Source organism: Streptopelia decaocto, assembly GCF_964273445.1.
Source record: "Streptopelia decaocto genome assembly, chromosome: 13".
Taxonomy (NCBI): domain Eukaryota; kingdom Metazoa; phylum Chordata; class Aves; order Columbiformes; family Columbidae; genus Streptopelia; species Streptopelia decaocto.
This window is the reverse complement of record NC_138668.1, coordinates 4,187,787-4,211,089: the sequence shown is the minus strand read 5'-3', so window position 1 is coordinate 4,211,089 and position 23,303 is coordinate 4,187,787. Positions and strand designations below refer to the sequence as shown.

General features: G+C 46.9%; 2 protein-coding genes across 2 annotated transcripts; one reads left to right on the top strand and one right to left on the bottom strand.

Annotated features, from left to right (window-relative positions):
• The first annotated feature begins 52 nt into the window (after nucleotides 1-52).
• DHRS7B (dehydrogenase/reductase 7B) lies at nucleotides 53-10,235 on the top strand. The gene is made up of 7 exons (XM_082064714.1): nucleotides 53-143; nucleotides 5,144-5,319; nucleotides 6,605-6,720; nucleotides 7,407-7,617; nucleotides 7,945-8,037; nucleotides 8,964-9,116; nucleotides 9,444-10,235. The coding sequence occupies exons 1-7, from the start codon at nucleotides 124-126 to the stop codon at nucleotides 9,647-9,649; spliced, it is 975 nt and encodes a 324-aa protein (XP_081920840.1). The 5' UTR covers nucleotides 53-123; the 3' UTR covers nucleotides 9,650-10,235.
• Nucleotides 10,236-13,241: 3,006 nt separating this feature from the next.
• Nucleotides 13,242-22,207, bottom strand: TMEM11 (transmembrane protein 11). The gene is made up of 2 exons (XM_082064076.1): nucleotides 22,031-22,207; nucleotides 13,242-14,186 (listed from the first exon to the last, which is right to left on the bottom strand). Exons 1-2 carry the CDS (start codon nucleotides 22,093-22,095, stop codon nucleotides 13,670-13,672), a joined length of 582 nt encoding a protein of 193 aa, XP_081920202.1. The 5' UTR covers nucleotides 22,096-22,207; the 3' UTR covers nucleotides 13,242-13,669.
• Between the last annotated feature and the right edge of the window lie 1,096 nt (nucleotides 22,208-23,303).

Here is a 23,303-nt window from a genome sequence, read left to right as displayed (position 1 = left end):
GGCTGCGCCACTTCCGGTTTAGATCGAGGAGGGGCCGCCTGCTATTGGAAGCCCTGCGCAAAGCCCGCCCCTGTTCTGGCAGTGCCTCAGGCGCATGCGCACGCCGCACTTCCGGCGGTGGCCATGGTGACGGCGGCAGGCAGGTAGGACCCGGCGGCCTCTCCCCTTCCCCGGTCCCCCTGTGGCCCTGCGGGTCAGCCCACCCGCCGCCCATCTCCCTGGGGAACCCGGGGCTGCGGCCCCTGAGGGCCGGAGTGTGCGAGATGCGGGAGGGGCAAAGCGCCCCTGGGCTCTGGGCTCTTAAATACGTGTTTATCTATAAATCAAGGCGGGGAGAGACATGAAGTCAACTTTCGTTTTCTCACTGTGTTTTAAGTGATTCTTTATTTGGTCAATGTCTGCAAAGTGCTTCCTCTGGCACAGCAAATGTGTTCATTTTCTAATTGTGCCACTTGGATTCACCTTTGCGTCCCAAACACCAATCGAGACTTTTCAAGTGGGAGGGTTGGAAATGGAGCCTGTAGCTGAATAAAAGCGTCGGGAAGTGAGGAGATGATTTCTCCAGTCCAGTCTGGTTTTGGGGTATTGTTTACGTTATTTTATGCGCATAAAGTTTGGAATGAAACCTGATGATGAAAGTGCACAGTGGCATTTCAGCAGCTCAGTTGTTTGAATCAATGTAACCAATGTTTTTTCTCATTGGATTTTGAGGGTTTTTTTAAGTTTAACTTATGGGCATCTTGTGCATCAGAGAAATTGTCAGCAGATGTCCCATTAGCTCATATTAATTCACTGATTTAACAGACAATGCTAGATTACCTTTTTCTGGCTTAGATGCCTCTAAGTTTGATTTCAGTTTCTTTCCAAAGCAGTTGAGTCAGTAAAACTATTTAGCTGCTATAAAATACAAGTGATGCTCCCTTTTCTCCCAGTCAAACATGACTTATAAGGGATTTAGTGAATTTGGGCTGCTGGGGGGAATGCCCATTTCCACAGTAAATACCGCGTTTTGATACAGTGTGAGGAGAACCTCATCTCTCTGTTCAGTTGTGCTCAAAGTTCTCAAGAATCCTACAAAGAAATGAAAAAGAAGTCTGTTTTCTTTTCATTAGCATGTTGCCTATTTTAGAGTGTGCACTATAAAACCAGAGTATGCCCCAAAACAAATTAGAATAATAGAGAATTGCAACTGATTCACAAGTTGCCTTTTTTTTTTTCTATCTAGAGTGTGGAAATACTAATGTTGGACTTGATGGATGCTCTGGATTCAACACTATAAATTATTCATTTAATACTAAAAATAATCACAGGGTCACTGCAAGTTTTGTATAATTTTGAATTCACCTTTCTCTTTAACCTGGGGGTTTAAATTCCCCCCACGTTTCAAAGGTCACAGGCTGTGTTCCCGAGGTTTGTTTTTAGCAGCAGCTCTTGGCTGCGCTGACATTGGACACAGCGCGTTTGCTCGGATCGCTGCCACTTCCAAATTTAAGTCAGGTCTGTCCCGTTAAAAGACCAGAGGGAGACACCAGCTCAGAGTCACTGGCAAGTCAGTTCTTTCCAAAGGTAGGATATTGTGCTTTCTTCACACTAAAGTCGGTACCTAATCGAGCTTAGAGCTGCTGTGCTACTGCACACGGGTTTCCTTAGAAAAGAAGGATATTTTTTTCTTTCTTCTTATCCCCCCACCTTTTAAATGACACCTTTTGATTTCTGAAAATAGCCTCCCAGTTGCTGCCATTTGTCACGTAAAGGACAATGTGATTCTCGGTGGCTGAAGCTGAAGGAGGTGTTGTTTAGGGAAACTGTCACAATTTTAGTTTCTTTTAGGACTTGATCTTTGCTGCCTTTAGTGCACTCTTGACCTTATTAACTAAGATCCTTGTTTCTTCAGAAATCATCCTGGCTTTTACAGGATAACATCCAGATTTTGTTTTAAGGGGAAAGGTTTGGGTTTTTTTCAACTGGATATATGAGATTTATTTATTTTATTTATTTTATGGTGTGCCTTTCAAAAAGTTTCCAATCACCTGTATTTGCTTACGTTACCCATGTTGGACAGCAGGATGAGCATGAGCCAGCACTGGGCCCTTGTGGCCAGGAAGCCAATGGTACCTGGGGTGGGTTAGAAGGGGGTGGTCAGTAGGTCAGAGAGGTTCTCCTGCCCCTCTGCTCTGCCCTGGGGAGACCACACCTGGAATATTGTGTCCAGTTGTGGCCCCTCAGTTCCAGCAGGACAGGGAACTGCTGGAGAGAGTCCAGCGCAGCCACCAAGATGCTGCAGGGAGTGGAGCATCTCCCGTGTGAGGAAAGGCTGAGGGAGCTGGGGCTCTGGAGCTGGACAAGAGGAGACTGAGGGGTGACCTCATTAATGTTTACAGATACACGAAGGGTGAGTGTCAGGAGGATGGAGCCAGGCTCTTCTCGGTGACAACCAGTGATAGGACAAGGGGTAATGGGTGCAAACTGGAACACAGGAGGTTCCACTTAAATTTGAGAAGCAGCTGCTTCTCAGTGAGGGTGCCAGAGCCTGGCCCAGGCTGCCCAGGGAGGTTGTGGAGTCTCCTTCTCTGCAGACATTCCAACCCGCCTGGACACCTTCCTGTGTAACCTCATCTGGGTGTTCCTGCTCCATGGGGGGATTGCACTGGATGAGCTTTCCAGGGCCCTTCCAGTCCCTGACATTGTGTGATTCTGTGAACTGGTTCATACTGATGAGCAATGGGTGCTGCCTGACTTTTAGCTGGGAGGTGTGGGGGCTCTTTTCCCCCAGCCCCTGTGGCAGAGAGTTCAGTCCTTGCGAAGTCAACATATATTTTTGCCAAATAATATGATAAAAATGTGCTGTAATCAAACATGGGGCTCCCTCCCATCTCCTGCTGTGGTTTAGTTAGAAAATGTGTCAGAAAAGCCCCTCTTCCCAATTACCTTTTCATCTGCTTTACACTGTCATCTGCATTTTACTGACATCAAAAGCAAAGCTGATCAGGGTCAGATTTTAAAAATGCCTCAGCTTCAACCTGGGCTCATAAAGGAAGCACCACTCCAGCTGTCAGCTCCCGCTTTGGAAGTAACGAAAGGTCTTCAATGGGTGGTGAAGATTTTTTATTCCAAAATGCCCTGAAAGCCGTGCTGCTCAGTGTCAGCGCAGCACCTGTTGTTCCTGCCCACATCTCAAGAGATCTCTGAGAGCAAAACAACAACAACAAAAAGGCAAAATAAAGAGGGCAGCTGCTTTAAATCACTCGCTGAACATGAACCGGTAAGGAGAATCTTCTCCTCCAGCCTAAAGAAGGCCAGCGGCCTCATGTCTAAACAGCTCTTTCCCGGGCACTATTTTACATGGCTTTACATTAAATCAACTCGCTGTAAATCAGTGTAAAATACACATTCTGTCTGCGCTCGGCACAAAGAGGTGGAGGAATAAGCCGCTGCTCCGAGCAGCTGGGTGCTGTGCTCACGCTGCTCTGCAGCCCAAGGAGCTGAATCCTTCTTTTGGGTTTCTGATTTCCCACTTTGGGAATATTCCTTGTGTCCAGGGGAGCTTGTGGCCTGGGTGTTGACCAAGTATTTCGTAGATACATGAATTAGCTCAGGAATGGGAAGGTCCTTCATACCTTGAGAAGAGCTGTGTACTAACTTGATGGTTTTATTTTTAGACCTTGTCGAGTTTACTTAGAGCTAGCTCAGTGATCCGTATGTGTTATTGTATTGTGTTCTAGCTGTAGCTCCAGAAATACTTATTTTATAGAGTTCGCTACTCCTTCTGCAAGCTTGTCTGTTCACTGACCAGCTATTTGAGGAATACTGTCCAAGCCTCTGATGGAAATCTGGAAGAGCTGATATTTTCCACATTAGCTCTGTTCCACAGCATGTAGAGCCTCTGTCATCCCTGCAGCTCCACGCAAGCTCAGTCATACTTAATGCCACTGAATTCTGGCTTAGAATTATTAGAAATATTAGAAAAACAAGAAAACCTCTTGTTTTCTGCTTCTCATGCTGCCCTTTCTTTGAAGTACTATATGAGTTGTGTGCCCAGACCTTTCCAGTATCTTCCTGGTAAAGATCTGTCTTGCAAGTCAAACTGTGAGAGTTCAAACTCTATCTGCACAATAGGGAAGACACACTAATATTTGGGTTTGACTTTATGTGCAACCCAAAAGTTGTATAGGTTCCAGGAAGGGGCTGTAACTGACTTTACTGTGACATCAAGCATAAAAGCTTTGGGGTAAATGCAGCAAGAAAATGAGTGACCTTTTTTAACAGCACAAGTATCACTTACTTTTTGACCATGTAATAAGCTGTAACATAAACTACTGTCTTGAAGGCAGTGGCTTAGCAAGCAGATTAGAGCCATGCATTGGTATCAGAATCTGATTCCAGGCTGAGCTAGGCCTTGTAGATACCTTTAGCTTGGGTTTCGTTCACGGGTTTAATTTCAGTATATTAGAAGACAGGTTCATATTGTCAAACTGCACAATTAATGTTGGCATAAAAGAGCATGAAGGTGGCCGGACTATTAGACTGGGCGCGTGGTTCATTTAAATCAGATAACTTGTCTGTGCTGATGGGTGGGGAAAGACACTGGGGAGGGAAGCACAGATTTCAGTGCAGTAAGTAAATCATGTGCTCAGAGAGAAAATTCACTCCGCGTCTCCAACAGACAGACTGGCTTATATTCATCTGGGATAACACACAGTAACTGGTCTCTGGCACGTAGATACTGCGGTACTGGCTGTTCTAGAGAAATCTAAGAGGTTTTATTACAATTAGAAGAATGCAGAGACATATCCCAGCCCTGAGGAGCCTCCACTCCAAATACACTTTGTGCAAGAGAGTGAATCTAGAGCAAAATGGAAAACCATGAGGGAACAGCATCTCCCAACCTGAGTTTGTTATGTGACAGCGGACAAGATCCAACAGCAAGTGTCCTGCTGGGATGTCCAGATTAGCATTTAAATGCTGATGTGAACTTTTGAAAGTCTAAATGAAGGGAAGGGGAAATCTGTTGAAGATACCTCTGTATGGGATTGGGTTTACTGATGGTCTAAGGCAGAGTTAAGAAAAATGAGTTCTCTACTTTTCAAGCCTCTGCTAATTTTCTTGATGAAGTGCTCTGTTTCCTTTCATCTTCTTCCTCTAGGAAGACCGTTCAGAAAGGAAAACTCATGGATTTCACAAGTACAGTCATCATCCCGCTGCTCTTTGGCAGCTTGGGGATCTTTGGGCTTTTTCGGCTCCTGCAGTGGATGCGGATGCGAACGTACCTGCAGGAAGCCGTGGTCGTGATCACCGGGGCCACCTCTGGCCTGGGAAAAGGTAGGTACTGAAAAAAGGACACATTATTTCCACACACTCTGCCATACTTTCCACTCCTTCTCCCCGTCCCTCACCTCCAACCTAAGGTACCTTTTCTCCTGTGCTACAAATCCACCCATTCTAAATTCAGACTCTTGGCAACGTTAACACTAGTGAGGGTTTTGTTTTGTTTTTAAATAAAAACACAGTCTTTTTCCTCCAAATAAAAGCTTTTATTTGTCTGAGTGGATACATTCTCTAATTCTGCTTTCTATAATTGCTTTGAAAGCTTCTTGAAGAGAAGACAAGGTGCTGTCTGCTATCCAGGCCTTTCATTAGGATGAGTACATTTATAGAACAAAGAGCTTAAATTGATGCTGTCTTTGCATGTGAGTTTGTCCTTAGCGATAGGGGTGTTCAGTGACTGAATGCCAAAGGACATGAAGTGATCCTCTCTGCCTGTCACAACCAAAGAGCTGGGAATGGTAACAAAAATTGTATTTCATATCAAGAAACAGAACTAGTATCTCAGAGAGACCTTCCAGCTGTGTTAGGCTGGGCAGATGAAGCTCCGTGTTGGTGGGTGTATAATTTCCACCATTGTACAGCGAAGTCTCCTCCCTTATTGACACACTGTCAAGATTTTATACTATCCCACTCCATTATTAATATACTAGACCGCCTCTAATTACTGTGTGTTCTTAAACACCCTTCGTTACTGTCATCTCTTGCACAAATAAGCCATTTTTCTCGCTGGATCACAGAGGGAAGGGTAGAAGAACGCACAGTTGCCCAGCAGCTGGTAGCACTGAAAGGAGGACAACAACATTGGTTCCGCAGCCTTTTCCTGGTGAAGGGGATCACCTTGATGAAGCCGTTAGCTCCAAGGCTCCCAAAACCTCTGGAGGTGTTCAGTAAAACTGGAACTCCTAAGATCACACCCCACTGCACTGACATACACAGGGTAACTCTAGTCCCTCTTAAGAAGGGCGGATAGTCAGAAATTAAGAGGAACAGGCAAATTTGACCAGCTGATGGGGGAGGATGCGTAACCAGCACGTTGATGGCATAACCAGCATGGTGACTGGGAACACACCAGCTGCCTCACCACTGTCATGTCTGTCATAATCACAGGAAAATGGCATCTTGCTGTGACTTCACTATAAATCAGCTCAGGAGTAATAAATCCACCTTAGATCCTCACCAGCTAAAAGAAGTTTTAGCTTATCACAGGTATGATGTGCATCTGCTGTTTGTCTCTGGCATTCAAATATTTACTTTTCTCTCTTCCTTGCTTCCTCCAAAGAATGTGCAAAAGCTTTCCATGCAGCTGGCTGCAAGCTGGTGCTCTGCGGCAGAGATGGTGAGAAACTCAAAGGCGTGGTGCAGGAGCTTTCTACTATGACCAATCACCGGAAGAACGTAAGTGTGGGAGGAGCGGCCTGTTGGCTCGTGCAGCTGGGATTTCTGTTGTGTTATTACAGAAGTTACAGAATTGCACGTGGGTTGTTCTTTTCAGCAATAGGAATAACATGACTCTGTGGTTAGGGATAGATATTGCTATAGGAGCACTTTAAGTTGACATGTCATATCTTGTAAAAACCCTACAAAAATAAGCCAGCTGAAAGACTCCTTGCATTGTAATGGAGGTGAAAGAATGTACAGGGCAGCCAGTCCCCTTTGCATCTGTATGTCATATGTTGAATTTGGAAAAGTGACTTTCCTTGTGTTGGCTTTTATTTTTGACGTCTAGTTCTGCTGACAGTGGCTAAAAAAGCTATTGCTGGCCTGAAGAAGCCTGAAGAAGGCTTTTGCTATTTCAGATATATTTTCTTTAATAAGACAATAGCAAATGTTTGGAAGGTCTCGCTTGCTCCTTTCCTAGGATCTGGTCTGAGGAACAGGCTACAGCAGCAGAGAAGGATGAGAGCACAACCTGCTTCTGTCCTGTATTCCTACCAAATAGAATTGCTGTGCTCAAATTGCACGAAGTGTGGATGTCCCTGCCTCTGGGCTTCCAGAGCTGGGAAATCCCATCACGAACATCAAAATTCAGCACATTCAGCACAGCCTGAATTGATCTTTTGCCAACTTCTGTTTATTCACAGACACACAAACCTCACACTGTGGTATTTGACCTCTCGGATACTAAAACTGTCCTAAATGCTGCTGAAGAGATCCTGAAGTACTTGGGTCACGTGGACATACTGATCAACAACGCGGGCATCAGTTTCCGAGGCACAATTGCGGACACAGGACTGGATGTGGACAAGAAAGTGATGGAAACAAATTACTTTGGTCCTATAGCCCTCACCAAAGGTACCCATGAACCAGATGACAGGGGACAATGGATTTATCCAATACCTTCTGCAGGCCAGCACAACTAAGCAGAGCTTAACTAATGTTTGTATTTGGTACAGTGCAGTGCAAGAGGGGAAAAAAGTTTAATGGTTGGACTTGATGATCTTAAGTCTTTTCCAACCAAAATTATTTTATGATTCTAAGTACTATCCCTTAACCGACCCCTGCACTGACTGAGGATCTTGTAATTCACTTCAGATCTCTGAATGTGCTGAAAGCATCAATTCTCGACAGCAGCAATGGCAGGACTGTTATTCTGAATGGGTCTTTTCTGTCTCTTGCTAGCACTTCTCCCCTCCATGATCAAGAGGAGACAAGGCCACATTGTGGCCATCAGCAGCATTCAAGGCAAAATAAGCATTCCTTTCAGATCAGCGTGTAAGTACCTCTACAGAAGATGGGGAAGACATATTTGGGGCACCGGACTGAATGAATACTTGGCTGCTGCTTCCACATTGAGCTCTCTGTAGAGGTGGCTGCATGCAGGGAAGGCAGAGCCGAGGTCACACATCACTGACAGCTGTTGAGGAGGACACCCTCAAATACAAAATCTTAGCTGTGTCCTCAAGTTGTTAAGGGATGGGGAAGGAGAATGTGTTTTCAATGTCTTGAAAACAGCTCGATATTCCCATCTTAAAACTTGAGAGTCCCGATAAACTTTCTGATTAATTCCACAATTTTATTGCATTTTATCCTTGCTGTTTGCTTGGTTATTCTCATATAAAAAAGGAAATTTTTGTGTTGATGAGTTGCGAAGTGCCATAGTACAACCAATGCCAAAATAAAACCTCAACACCTGCTCAGGTGATCAGGTTTTGACTTGTGTGCAGCCAAGCTCTGAACCTGCTCTGCAAATCCACAACGCTCAGTCCACATAGTGCAGCGAATGTCAGCTCTGCTCTCCTGTCCTGCCGCTGCATTCCCCCACCTGTCTTATCAAATGCTTCCCAAGCTGGGCTTCACGTCTCCTTTATCACAAGCGGGAGGCAGCTCGGGCTCACTCCGCAGTGCTTTGGCACGGCTGTGACGTTAAGCTCAGGATCCTAGCCAGTTTCCAACTTGAATAGTTATATTTTGCCTTCTTAAATTGCCTCTCACCCCCACTAGCTGTTGCTGCCACTCACTAAAAAAACAAACAAACAACAACAAAACAAAAAACCACACCCCACCAACCTAAAATTTGGAGAACAGGTGTTGCATTCTTGCTGAGAAGTGGCTGCATTGCAGTGAAAAACCCAGTCAGAGGAGTGAATCTTCAGCCCCGCTCCTCCTCCTTAATGCATAATCCTTTTCCTGATTTTCAGATGCTGCCTCTAAGCATGCTACCCAGGCTTTCTTTGATTGTCTACGAGCAGAGGTGGAGCAGTATGACATTGATGTGACAGTTATAAGCCCCGGATACATTCAGACAAACCTCTCTCTCAATGCTGTAACGGCAGATGGATCTCGCTATGGAGGTAAGAGATGATTTTGTGCCCTCTAAAACATCACCTCACTGAGTTACTCCAAAGCATCCTTGCAACAAAGGGCCTCTGGTGGGGACACAAGTTAGCCCTGAAGTATCAAAAGACAACTTTGGATTGCAAGGTAGGAACAGTAACCCTCAAAGTTTAGCCTTCCTAGACAGCAATTACTGATTTCTAGCCCAGCCATGAGTTATACCTGCCTGTGCCATATACAACTGCTGTAAAAAACAGAACAGCAACAATTAGAACAGAGCATTCCTAGGAAAGGTACTTAAGCTTGGGCTTACCTGCTGGTGCTTACTGGCTTTCCTTTGGCAGTTATGGACAAGAACACCGCCGAGGGACAGACGGCCGCGGAGGTCGCTCAGGTGGTTCTCAGTGCAGTGGGACAGAAGAAGAAGGAGGTACTTGTGGCCGGCCTGACGCCCTCCCTGGCTGTCTACCTGCGAAACCTCTTCCCCAGTATCTTCTTCAACTTAATGGCAACTAGAGCAAAAAAGGAGAGAAAAGCAAAGGACTCTTAGAGCTCAGCTTCTGTGAGCGGTAACTGCAGGGAGAGGCTGAACCCCCTGCAGTTTGGCTGGGACAGCAGTGGAAGTGCTCCTGCAGGAAAAAACTTTCTCAAAATGCTGCAATTTACCAGTGTATGGAGAGTGGGAAGCGGTTTCCCCCCATCGGGGTGGGCCCACGTGCTGGAGATCAGCTCCTAAACCTCACCTGAAGAAAGGACAAGGCGGGAGGGCTGAGGCTCCAGAGAAGGAACTGCAGCAGGAGAGACCATGTGCTGGAAGGCAGCACCTCACCCGACTCCAGGCAAGCTCAGCTTTGCTGGCCTGCTGCAAATAAAACCCATTTTGCCTTCACACAAGCAGATCTTGGCTTTCCTCACCCCACAGCCCCTGTGAAATGCAGTCCTCAGCTGGGATTTCTCATCATCGGTGTCTCCTTCCCACTCCACTCCTTCCAGTTTGGTCTAGAACATGTTGCTTGAAGTGGAAAACTCCAGAGCCTCTGTTTGTTAACATGCCATATCATGTGACACGTTGACCTGAAGTCCAGTGCCACTTTTAAAGAAGTAACTGATGTAAAATATAAATTTTCTTTGGCAATTATTTTATCTGTCTGAATCATGCCTTACTGATGTACAGGGACACTTAACTCTGCACTACCTGACAGTGCAGTATTAACCCCAGTGCAAGTTAATGCAGGAGAACCACTGAACAGATAAAAAATAGCACAGCAATGTACACTGTGGTGTGTAAATCCTGTGCAGCTGATAACACAGCAGGTCCCCATCAGGGCCAGCACAGGTGTGATTCTGTATGTGCCAGGAACCATCTCCTGGTGTGCGGAGGAGAATCTCTATACATAGGCTGGGCAGTATAGGAGACAGACTCTGAGCTCTCATCTGTGTTAAAGCAATCACAGGTGCTAATTAGGATCACACTGAGGAATACCAGCACCACTAGGAAAAAAGAGTGGCTGCACAGAGTTCAGAAAGGATAAAAATAATCCTTTTTTAGCTTAGAATTGAAATAAAGCCTATGAGTAGGAACCAAGGTCCGGACCCCTGTGTGCATTTACCAGCATTCTCCATGTGTGCTGCCCTGCATGTCCTGCCTGCGGGTGCACAGCTGATGACAAATAAACTACATCACTATGAAATTAATCTTTTGCTCTAGTGCAGCTCCCACAGCAGGTGACATTGGAGGAAGGGAAAGCAGGAGGGCTTTGCTTTTTTTCTTTTCTCTCTGCAAGGTGCTGTTGTACCAGTAGTAGCTGCAGAACAACATACATCATCCCAGCCCTCTTTACATCACCTGCTAGTTTACAGCAGACAGTGTGGATCCACACAGCAGGTTAGTCACCGTAAACCTTCAATCGACAGGACCGTCTACTTCACAGAGCCTTTTCTTGACCACCGCAGATTTAGAAATGATCTCTGAGAATCCATCCCAGACCATGCCAGGACACATTTAATGATCACAATGCTGCTGCTCAGTTAGGACATGCTCTACTCTCTTCACTGAAGCTGAGGTTGCAAATTTGTTACATAAAGGTCTAAAGCTGAAGTTACAAGTTGAAACTTTCAGGTTTATGTATTTTTTTGCTGTTAAGACAGGTAACCAAGGCCTTACCTTCTCTCCCTCTCCACCAGGGGAGTTTCTCTAAGTGGTAGTTGTGGGTTTTTTTTCTTCTGTGCTTTCCATGTTCAGGTTGTCACCAAGCATGTTACCTGGATTATGACCAATATTAATTAGGAAACAAGCTCGTCCACCCTCATCTCTGTCCTCTACACCTCAGACTGGAGTGAAAGGCGTGGTTTTAAACCAGACCTACCTGTTGTGAGAGCTGACTTTTCACCTTTTCTCCTGCAATAAGAGACCACAGGAAACTTACTCATTTTTAACTTGTCTTTGATGCCAGATGTGTATTCAGGGAGCCTAGCAAGGGTTAGTCCTTCTGCCACAGCGACCATTACAGCCAAGGGAAAGCTTAACACACACAAAAGCACCCAAGACCACAGAGGTTTGGTGAAGAAAATGAACTAACAGCCCTGACAGTTATTGTGCATAGATTAAAAAAGAGCAGGAATGTCTTTTGTGTGGCTAGCACAAGGATATTTGTGCTGCTGCCACCTTCTGCAGCAATAACGCGCATATTAGCTACGGCAGATCTGCCACTCATTTAAAATTCATCCACTAGGCAGGACTTTAGGAAAAAACAACGTCAGAATTGAAAGGCAGCCTGCCCAGTAGTCCTGGCCTAACCGCAGGAAGATGAAGTAGTTGCATTTCTTCCCCTCTCTGCCAAGGCAACTGTACATTGTTGCTATAAATAGAGACGCGCTGGATCCAACTTATTTTAACCTTGGAGGGAGACAACTCAGCCACTGTACCAGCAAAAGGGTTGTTGCCACCTAGAAATGTCTGGATGCCACTGAACGGTCCCCCAGCCCACGTGGCTGCTCAGCTACCACATACCAAACACTTCCACAGAGCTCCCAGCAAACCCCGTTTGCCCAGCAGACACAGAACCGGGATTCACAGCGCGCCCGCCCAAAAGCTGCGTCAGCAGAAAAGCACAAGTTGGAAGCGCGGCCAGAAGCGGCTGCTGCAGCCTGGAGGCGAGGGGGGACGGTTCGGAAAGATAAAGATAGAACTACTGAATTGGGTTTCTGACCTCGTGGGACTCCCATCCAAGGTCAGTGCTTCGGCCGTGGGGGCCGGGACTGCAACCAGCACTAGAGTTAAGCGCTACACCTTTATTGCGGGGCTTTGCTCTTGCGTGCAGACCATAACACTTGAAGCTGTGCCAAGCTGGCCTTGCAAATGCAAACCACACCTATTTTTCAGCTGGTAGGCGGAGACTGGAGAAAACGAGCCCTATCTTTTTAAAACATAACTGGCAGATCTTGCAAAACAGTAAATGCTTCCCATTCTAAGAACAAGATTGACAGTTCTGAGCTGAAAGATGGATTAACGCACAAGAATGAATTCTGAAATTCCAGATAACACAGTTAGAAGATAAAAGTCACGTGGATGCCTCACACCAGTAGCAGGGGCTCCAGAAGCGTGTGTTTCCAGCAAGAGCAGCGGAATTGGGCAGCCAGGGCACAGCAGCAGGAACAAAGCTGATTTCCCCCTCGGCAGCACCCGGTACAATGCGTTTCGGTGGAAATGTATCCATGTAAGGAAGAACTTGTACAGGAACTGAGCGGAATGTGTTTGTAGCTGGAAACTTAGCGTGTGATCTCCCTTGTGCAGAGAAGTAACGGCTGGAGAAGGCAGGGGAGCAGAGGATTTGGACACCTTTAGCCTCAATGTGTAAGCAATTACCAATAAGATATAAGCACCGAGGTAACAAGTAAGCCCTTTTTGAGGAAACACAACTAGTCAAGCATAAGGGAAAGCAGTGCTCTACAGCTATTCCTGCAACAGATGGCTGCGGTTAAGTAACATGGATGCTGCTGCCATGTGCGATGGACAAGAGGAATATCAGGTCACGCATGAATACACAAATAATCCCCATCACTGGCCCTCTCATAGCAAAGCCTCCAGCCTCTGGAAGCTCATTATACAAGGGAACTATGATAACAGTAACAAGAGAGCAAAAGCATTTGAAATTCTCATCCTTTAATGGTCAATGATAACTTCTGGCTGGTTCTGTGTAATACAATTAAACAATAGACTTAAATGTTTCCAAAAAAAAAAAAAAAACCAACAAAAAAAAAGCAGCTCTCACACCCCCTCTTTCTTTAGCTTCCTTTAGCTTTCTTTAGCTTCCTTTCACCGACATTCCGCTGCTGGATTGGACTCCCATGGCCTAACGTACAGCTCTCAAGTCACCACACATCCACATCTTAAGTGTAACGAAGAACTGAAAAACCTTGGTGCACCAGTGATGTGTTATTTTAAAAATAACAGCTCTATTAAACCAAATCCTTCCCAGTCTCCACTGCTTCTCAAAGAGGAAAAAACAAAATGTTACTGTGGGAGTCTTAATACACTTGTCTTTGTGGGTTTCTCTCTTCCCTGCCGAAGTCATACGGCGTAGAGTTCGTAGATCTTCTTTACACAGTACACCAGGGCAGCGAGTGCTATCGTGTTGTGCAGTCTCTTTCTGTGCAGGTCGTCCTTCCTCACCAGCACCACCGGAGTGGAGGAGGTGAGCGTATGCAGGGGCAGCCGGGAAAGTTTATAGGCATCGTACTCAACTTGGTACTTGCAACAGGGATCAAATTGCCAGGAGATACCATAAAGGGTGCAGCACGCCACGCTCAGCACGCCAGCAGGCAGGGAGATGTAGTGAGAATAATCGGCTGGAAGTGCCAGAGGGGTGAAGAGACAAGTGGTGCCCGCTAACACGGCCGTCTTGTGCAGGCAGTTCCCGACAGTGATCCAGCGAGCCGTCTCGTCCCCGATGCGAGTGGGCTCTATCACGATGTATTTGTACTGCGCTTCCAGGGCCTGCTCCAGCTCATACTCAAACTGGTCCTGAGCATTCTCTCCGTTGTAGATTTCGTGCACGATGTAACAGTCCGTGGAGGACAAGGTGACCCTGCAAACAGGAAATGTGGAATTAAAACTACGGAGCTTAAAGACAGACTTTTCAGCCACCCAGCTGTGAGAATGGGAGAGAAAAATGCCCAAAATTAGGTCAGCCCCTCAAGGTCAGTCACTGCCTCTGCCCACCAACAAGCAGCTGTTCAAATCCAGATTCATTTCACATCAGCTAATTATGCCTGTGGTACATGAAGTCAGGCCAAAAAGAGGCAACTGTTTTTCCTTACCTTTTTCTAACTTGGAAGAATTAGAACATTTAGAGAAAATAGGATCTCATTAACAATCCCAAACTGGTTCCTCACACCAGTACCTAAGGGCTTTCTCTAGAGATACTGGAAATGTCACACGTTAGTGACCACACCACAGCAATGAACCGTACAGACTTCAGGAGTTTCCACAGAAAATAAGATAACCAGCTCATCCAGCAAGAGGGCAAGTTGCACTGCAAGATTTTTGAGAGAGGAAGCATCTTCAGATGAAGATGTTTGGTTTCTCCCCACAATAACTCTCTGCCACTGATGCAGCTTGCTATTTAGTCCTCCATAGTAAATCCAACCTTGTAAATCCAACCAGGATGGCCAAGAAACACTGCTGAAAGGTAAAAAAGGCAGCGGAGCATTCTGAGACAGAACGATTCGCTCCCTCTGCTGAAACAGGGCACAGCAAAGCAATAAAGGAACATATTTTGAACACAGGCAGGCTTTACCAGTGAAGACCAAGAGCTGCTCGCTTTACCTGGGAGCACGCTCGCTACTGACAGGTGATTCTTGAGACTTTCCCCCGTTTGAGCAGCAGCTTTTGCTACCTAAACCCACACTGATTTCCACCTTCCCTCCACCCGCTTCACACACATCACCTTAGCTGCAGCTACATTAACCTAACAGACTGCTACGAAATACGATAATGACCAATTACCTGCACGGAGGATAAAAACCAAACCATTAGAACAAGGCAAAATCCTTCCTCTTGAGCAGAAGAAATAACTATTTCTGACATACTCGTGCTTAACCAGGGCAACACTGAGCACGTGGCCTCTGAAGGATAAAAATATCTAGCAGATTCCTTTAGCAGAAGGAGAACAATTTGCACACATATTTGACCCAAGCACAGTAGACAAAATAACCTCATCCCAGCAGCATTTAGATCCTCCTGATATTGGAAGGCAAGATATGGCTGAAATGGAGAATGAAAATAGCACTTCTTGCTCCATTAGTACAACAGTACTTATGTGCATGCACTGGAAAATAAGGGAGAGAAAAATACACATTCGCAAGCTGCTGCGTTACCAGACGTTACCCTTAATGCGCAGCTCCATCCGTGCTGCAAAGGGTATTGCGCAGTGACCATCTGTAATCAAGAATATTGTTACATTTCAAGCTGTTGCCAGGAGTAGCTGCTTTTGTCATCAGCAGCAAACACATCAAACGGCAGGACCCAAGATGCACCAGCCTCTCTCAAAGCACAGTAATAAGCAGTTTCAATAAAAGTCTGGCTGGAATTTATATAAACTACAAGGAAAACTCAAGTTGCAAGCTACTTATTGAGTTCTCCACAGTGCATTTCCCCCTTGGCCTGTTCATGGGTAGAAAGAAAAATAAAAACCCACGTGAATGCTGTTTGCCAGGGGCTTCTTTAAGGCCATTACCTTGTCAGACGTTGCTTGGAAAATTAATATTAACTCCTTAGCACAGGATGTGGAGGGCTCTGACATTCTGTGGTGAGTTGGCAAGTATTTAAAGAAAAATTTTGAAAGACAGCACCTATATAAGAATTTTCACTTAGTTATATTAGAGGTGTAGTACTCAGTTATCAGCTAACATTAAAGAGTTCTTAACAAAGAACCAGGTAACCAGGTGTTGTACTGCTATGTTAAGGACACCGCTCGTAATAGTTTCTGCCAAGGATTTTTTTTTGCTTGATCACAACTGTACCAAGTGCAGCTTCTTCCAAATCAAAAATTCCAATTTCATTACAGATAACATGCCGAGACTTAAGGCAACTCTGTAAACCAACAGACTACATGAAACTGCTGACTAAGGCATAATGACTTCAGGCAAAAGCTATTGCTGAAAGGCATTTGCAAGCTGGAAGTTGACCCAGACCTAACACAACCCTCCAGATAAAATTAGTATTTCCTACCAAGGAGCATTTTCAGCATTTTGCAACCGCTAGAAACATGCAGCGTGGGTCTGAAAAACAGATAAGCAGAATCCTAATTCAACTAAGAATTCTGCAGAGGCTTCAGAACAGCGTGATAACCTCATCACCCTGGGATGTCCCTGTCATCAAGGGAAGCAAAGCCATTTCTTCTCTGTCTGTAGAGGAGCCATGGGGAACTGGGCTTCTTACTCCAGGAATTAAGTCAAATAATATGTCATGCAGAATTTCTCCGGGCTCAGCATAGGGATAGGTGGCACTACCAGCCTCATTTCTCCTTGCTCACATCTTGCTGCTCTTCCTTCGGAATATCCCTTCTTGCCTTTCACATGTGCACAAGCAGAACTACAGCACAAGCAAAAGCCACCTGTCCAAGGGAGCAGGAATCCGGCTCTGGCCAGAGGCAGCGCTGTCCATCTCTTCTGGAATCTTTTGGCTTACCAGGCTCTGGGGCTTTAAAACAATAAAGTCAAGAAAAGCACCATCATCCTAAGCCAAAACAAGCAGATCTTAAAATATGTCCTGTCGAAAAAAATCACTGGGAAATAAGCAGCACAAAGGCTTCATCCCTGATAGGGTCTGGCCCCTTAACTATGCTGTTTCTCTACATCAATCCTCTAATATTGGAATAAATCTCCATCACAGCGCACAAGCTGCAAATGGTAAAATGGGCAATCCAAAAAACAAAGGACAAAGAATGAAAAATTAGCTCCTCAAACAATAGGACACATAAAGAATCAGTAACATAAGCAGAAAGTCTCGATTTCTGTACCGGGGAAGTAGAGTTTATCACGTTTTATTTCCACTGCCAGCCCCGGGAGGATGGAAAGCTAAAAAGTGGTTTGTTTTCATATGGTATAGAAAGAGACACAGATGAGACACGTGAGCTTGAGAAGGTTTTAGACCTCGCTGGCACACAGAGAAGGACCTGACACAGCCTGTCAATTGAACACGGCAGCTGCACACGGACAAATCCAGTCACAGCAGTTGGATTTGCTCAAACACTGGAGGCTACGGAGCTTTTGGAGCTTGTCCCCCACCCCCCCAGTGATAACAAACAAAAATGCAGAGCTATGCAATCAACTCCACACTGGCACTCACCAGTTACAATGTGTAGCAATATCATTAAAAGAAAAAAATCAATTTTACTGAAAAGAATAGTAAATAACCAGTGTCAGAGAGGATCTAGTTCCAGAAGTCATAAAATGCTGCCACATGTTCAAAAGCCCAGCACACCATTTACTAGCCAGACCACAACCTAAAAGCAATTGTTAATATTATTCAAGCGAATGATTTTCTAGAACCCATCTCCCCACCTCAAAAAAGAGAGCCAAGTTAAAAAGTTGTACAGCTGTTTTGTTAAGAACAGTTCTGGACCTGATATCCAAATAGTTTATTCTATTGGAGCTTCGTGCATTCTATTATTGAGAAATTTTAAATTTCTCATTCCTGGTGCAAACTAGATGGGGACTGTCCCAGTACTCACAACTATTCACCACAGCAAGATGAAAATCACTTAAAAAGATCACTGATGTAAAATTTTGGTATTGCCAAAGTTATAAACAAGGAATCGGTTGTTACCAGAGCTACCACCAGCAGGAGGGGCAGAAGTGTCTGTGTTAGCTATAGGGCACGCTTCAAATTACATTTGGATTATCTTCCTAACATGGGAATATCGGAGCGCGGCGGGAGCGGGGTGCTGCGGGTGCCCGAACAGCAACTCCGGCAGTTTCCCAGTTGCGGCCCCAAAGCAGCTCCACTTCTCTGCCTCCAGCGCAGACACAGCCTCACAGCTGCCTCGCGAAACAAGCAGCCTGTTAAAAATAAATCACAATTGGAGCCTCTTTACAGAGGAAGAAATAAATAACTTCAAAGAGGAGGCGCAATGCCACTCCATGTGAAAAGAGCTTCAGTTTTGCCAGGTGCTAACTGGCAAAAAGAGAAACAAATGAACAGAGTCCTGAAAACAAGGCAGGTGACAACAGCCCGGGAGAAACCTCAGCATCCTTCTACCACTGTCTGCTCGCAGGGGAGAATGTCTGCGCCTCCCCAGCATGCTGCCTGCAGCCTAACAGTGTTCCTCCAGCTGCCACAGAGGCTTTTGGTGAGGATTTCAAGTTGTCCAACTATCTCAGTTATCCAAGAAGTTCAGAATAACAATTAGAAACAATCTGCATAAAGCACAAGTACAGTTCTGTGCAAAAAAAAGTTACTGTAAAACCCCTCCCATAACACATAGGTCAAGTTTGATGTTTTTTTTTTTTTAAGAGAAGAATGTTCCTAGACAACAGTATTGCTCAGGGCACCAAACACATTCAGATTAAGTGTAAATGAAGACCAGTCTGATCAGTAGTTTTAAAAAAATAAGAAAGGAAAGGCTTGCAGTGGTGTCTCAATGCCCATCAGGAGCAGCACACATGCACTAAATCTGGTTTAGCAATGCAGAGGGATTTCATGCTGTCTGCACAAGTGAACTGCACAAAAAGGACATTACAGATGGCCAAAGCACAGCGTCCGGGGTCATTATTAGCAACTCAGCCATGCTTGAGTAAGTCAATAAAGTCAAGGAATAACAAATACAAACACTAAACGTCTCTTTCCCCACATAAATCCTTCTTGAAATTCAATTTGATTTCAAGACTAAGGAATGAGCTGTGGTCTGGCCTTAATTCTCAGTGGAAATACTCTGCCTCAACGTTACATTCAACAGTGTATTTTCCTACTCAGGAGAGCTCCAGGTAAGTACTAACACATACGAACTTAAACACCTGAAGAATTGTTTCTCTGCTGAACATCCACATGATCTACCAGTCTCAGGCCATTCACCACGGCTGTCAGACCTACGGCTTCTTAAAGGTTGTCAACGCACACAGGGGAAGAACGGGAAAAGCGTAGCAATAAAGCAAGACTTTCATTCCAAAGATGTACCTTAAATACAAATAGGAAAGAGAACAGGAGAACACGGGTGAGAACTTCAAGCAGGTTCAACAAGGGAAGACAACACTAAGGAAAACATCACCAGACCATAACAAACTCCAGAGCAAAAAGAGGTGTCAATTTTAAGTCAACTAATGATTAGCCAGGCTAACGGAAATAGGTCAATCATTGCTGTGAGCAAACAGAGCACCAGAAATCTGAGCAGCACAGGTAGCGAAAGGAGAGATCTCGGTGAGGGTGCAGAGAAGCCAAGACAAGCAGTGGTGATGACATTAAAGCTGCTCTTTCTGGGGTTTGTTAGAACATCTCCCAGGGGAACAAATGGCATTTTGTCCTGTGCCCTGGCAGTCATCGTGCTGAATTTTATACAAAAACACTAAGTACAATTCAGTGTCTGTTCTGTATAAAAAAGTTGTTTTGGTCTACAGATTAACAATTCCCTTTAGACAGTCTCCATTAATGAGTCTATCCAGAACGAAGAAAACCAAATATTTAGTTGGTTCTCTTCAGTGTTTTGGGTTGTTCTCTTTAACCTTATTATTTCAGCACCAGAGCGCCAGCTGGAGTTCACAGCCAATATCCTTTGAAATTCATGTCCTTACATTTCGCCCTATTGAGGAAAGCACTTTTTGACCAACGACAGACTTCCTTGTATCAATAAAGTCATTTATAAAGGGATACAGTCTCCACAGACAGAGCTGCTGGATTTTTTTTTAAATGAAAGCTGGTCTAGTCTAATGGCAGACAGTATTTTATTCAGTACTGCATCTCCTCACACCACCTCCCAACACACAGATGCCTTTTAGACTCGCTGGCTGACAACTCCAAAAACGCCTTGAAGGAGCTCGTTTATGCAGAATGTTGGATTAGCATATTCAGTTTAAAGGAATGTATCTTTGGACAAGAATCCTGCCTGGTATAAGAAAACCGTATTCACCGTCTAAAAAGCAGATGTCACCATTTGATGACATCAGGTCTGTCAGAACTGCCTGTTACACAGTGCGAGTCGCCAGCAGCCAAAGAGGTGAGTGGGTGCAATTTAGGATCAGCCACCGATTCGGAGAGGCAGAGGCTGGGTCACGCATATCTCCAGCTCTGCAGTTGCAAGGAAGGAGAAGAACCAGGCTGACATCACCCAACACCTATTAGAACCATGATCTCCTGTCACGTTCGTACGGGATGACACCGAAAAGAACCACCATCTTTTGACAGGGATGGTGAAACTTTGGTCAATGTTGTTGTATCTGTCCTTCTGCTACTTCTGTAATTTCTTACACTTTGCTACATAGTTTTCATTGCCAAGGGAAAAATAATACATGCTGCAGGTTCATGAAGTAACTCATGTTTATGAATAAGCATTTTTGATCATAAGATCAGGAGTAATCGCTGCTTTAAAAGTCACCTCAAATTACTATTATATTATTGTACAGGTCACAGTTTAAGTTAGAAGGTAACAACTCACTGTTAAAACTGCATCAATTTTCATCCTGGTAGAACAATTTTCATTGACGTTATTAAGTGCTCTTTCCATATTTTTTTCCTTCACTTCTGCTGGCAGGACAGGTCTGCTGCATGAAACTCCCCTGAGCTCCACACCTCGTATGTTAGCACTGGGGCAGGCGCCAGCACAGGGTGCAGACAGCTTTACCACTGAGCCGGGTGGTATTCTTAGTTGTTTATAGAACCTACACTGATGCAGTAATTCCATTGGCTCTTTCAGTTCAATTACTTTTAAATTCCCTGAACACAGACAGCATTCCTGCAATTCACATTAGCACCAGAATTTTAAGGGCTGCTTGTGGCTCTCCTTGGCTACGTAGATTCAACACCATCAAAAAGAATGGCGTTGAATTACAGCAAGGGAACAAAATGAGGCAAAAGCCACAGCAAAAATTACGAGAGATACTAGAATCTCTAAGTAAGGCAGCAGAACAAAAGAAAAAGCCTCACAATAAAAACACAGCAGCTTTCAGCAGCTGCTGGTTGCATCAGTCAGCCCTGGGGCAAAACAGGGAAAACGCCAACATAAGGAAATACAGGATTTAACTACACATTTTAAGTAGGTAAAGAACTGTGCATACAGATTTTTAAAGTAGCTCAACAAGATTTTCCTCTGTCTCTTTTTCCTTTTTTTTTAAAGTTACGATTGGCAAACTTCTACAGCTACTCGGCGGGCAGTTCCAGCACGTCCTGGCTGCTCCTCCGGCCTGGCAGAGGCAAAGACAGAGCGTTACCGAGCGCTACCGAGCTCCCTGCGAGCGCCCGGGCCGCAACAGCCGCCCGCCCCGGCTCCGCCGACCGCGGGGAGCGCGGCGCCTCCGGGACCGCCCGCAGAAGGGGAGGTCACCCTGGAGGACTCGTCGCTGCCCTGACCGCCTTTAAAAATAGCCGTGGAAGGAGCCTCCCCGGGGCCGGCCCTCCTCCTCCCCCGGGCCCCGAGCGCCGCATCCCCGCGGCGGGAAGCGCTGCGGCCGCCGCCACCCTGCGGGGCCGCGCTGACCTTCCCCGGCCCGGCCCCAGCCCCGCGCCCGCCCGCAGCGGGACGCCCGGCGAGCCCCTCCGGCCCGGCCGCACCTCAGCGCGGCCGCCGCCCGCCCTGCCCGGCCACGCTCCCCTCAGCGCGGCTCCCGCCCTTGCCGCGGGGTCGCGGGGAGCCCCGGGCGGCTGCAGCCCATCTCCTCCCCATTCCCTGCCCGCCCGAGGCGCCCCAGCGGCCCCGCAGTCTCCAGCCCAGCCACAGCTCACCTCTCCCGGCCGCCACCACTGTTGGTGCTGCCGGGGCCAGCGCGCCTCCTTCCCCACGCCGCCATCTTGGAGACACTCGGCTCGCAAATGTCTCCACCAACGGACCCCGGGCCCGCCGCGCTGCCCGACGGGAAATGTAGTTCGCGGGGGCTGCCGGGACCACTCAGCGGGCGGGAGGCGCGCTCACGCGCGGACTACAAGTCCCACAGTGCCCCGCGCCACCGCCCGGCCGCGGGGGCTCCTGGGACGCGTAGTCCCCTGGGCTGGTGCGGGGGTGGTGGGGCCGGACGGGGACCGTGGCGGGAGCCCGGGTGGTGCCCCCGGCACCGGCGGCGGGCAGAGCGGTCCCACGGCCCTTGTCCTGGCCTCTTCCGCCGGGAGGAGCGAGCCGGCTATGGGCGGGGCCCCGCGGCGAGTCCCGGCCTGCCCCGCGGCCCCGCCATGAGGGGGTGCGGCCGCGGTGCGGCCTGTGCCGCGGGCGGTGCGGCCCGGGCCGGGCGGGAAGGGGCCGCGGGCAGGAGCGGGGTCAGGCCGGGTCAGCTCTTGACTTCAGTGCTCCAGAGCCGGAGCGCTGGCCTGTTTTCCTCTTGAAAAGAAACGCGATTTCTGCTCACAGGCGGAGGCCTGGAGAACCGCCTGCCAGCAGCACCTCCCTGGGAACATGTGGGGCTTGTTGGGGTCAGTTTAACCCCTTTAGGCAATTCTGAAAGAGAAGCGGGGAAGGGGGAGGCTCCACCACCACTGCTTCTCTGGGGAGGAGCAACAGTTCATAGCCAAACGCTTCACAGGAGTTGAAGCTGAGGTTTCCCAGCTCCCCTGGATCCAGCAGCAGTGGATGCTGAAGGTTTCGGGGGGTGTCCCAGGACCCCCTGCCCTCAGCAGGGTCACCCACAGGGATGTGTGTCAGTGTTTGGATGCTGCATCTTTGGGGTCCTTGTGCCTCATTCGGGCCCTCTCTGGCTCCCAGCTCTGACTCGTCTCAGCAGATGAACCTTTTTCTCAATAATTGGTTTTCCCTCAACAACCAGCTCCTGGCTCTGCAGCCTCCCCGTTCCTGGAGGCACCGCTATACTGTCCCATCGGAGAGCACAACCAGTGCGGCCGGGTGTTTCGGAACAGCGCAGGGCTAACTTTGCATCTCCCCTTCCTAGAAAATGCCTCTTTTTGACATGTTATTTCCAAATGATGTAACGTAACCAATGAGAACAAGCCCACGGCTGCCTCCACATCACAAGGCTGTGCTGCCAGACTGCAAGACCCCACCCCACCTCTG

Bases quoted from the DNA above. Each gene is read 5' to 3' on its own strand.
- DHRS7B (XM_082064714.1), top strand. From the start codon at position 124: ATGGTGACGGCGGCAGGCAG. The intron at 7,618-7,944 runs GTACCCATGAAC...GTCTCTTGCTAG, and splicing joins TCCTATAGCCCTCACCAAAG to CACTTCTCCCCTCCATGATC. The intron at 9,117-9,443 runs GTAAGAGATGAT...TTCCTTTGGCAG, and splicing joins AGATGGATCTCGCTATGGAG to TTATGGACAAGAACACCGCC.
- TMEM11 (XM_082064076.1), bottom strand. From the start codon at position 22,095: ATGGCGGCGTGGGGAAGGAGGCGCGCTGGCCCCGGCAGCACCAACAGT. The intron at 14,187-22,030 runs GTGAGCTGTGGC...TCCTGTTTGCAG, and splicing joins AGTGGTGGCGGCCGGGAGAG to GGTCACCTTGTCCTCCACGG.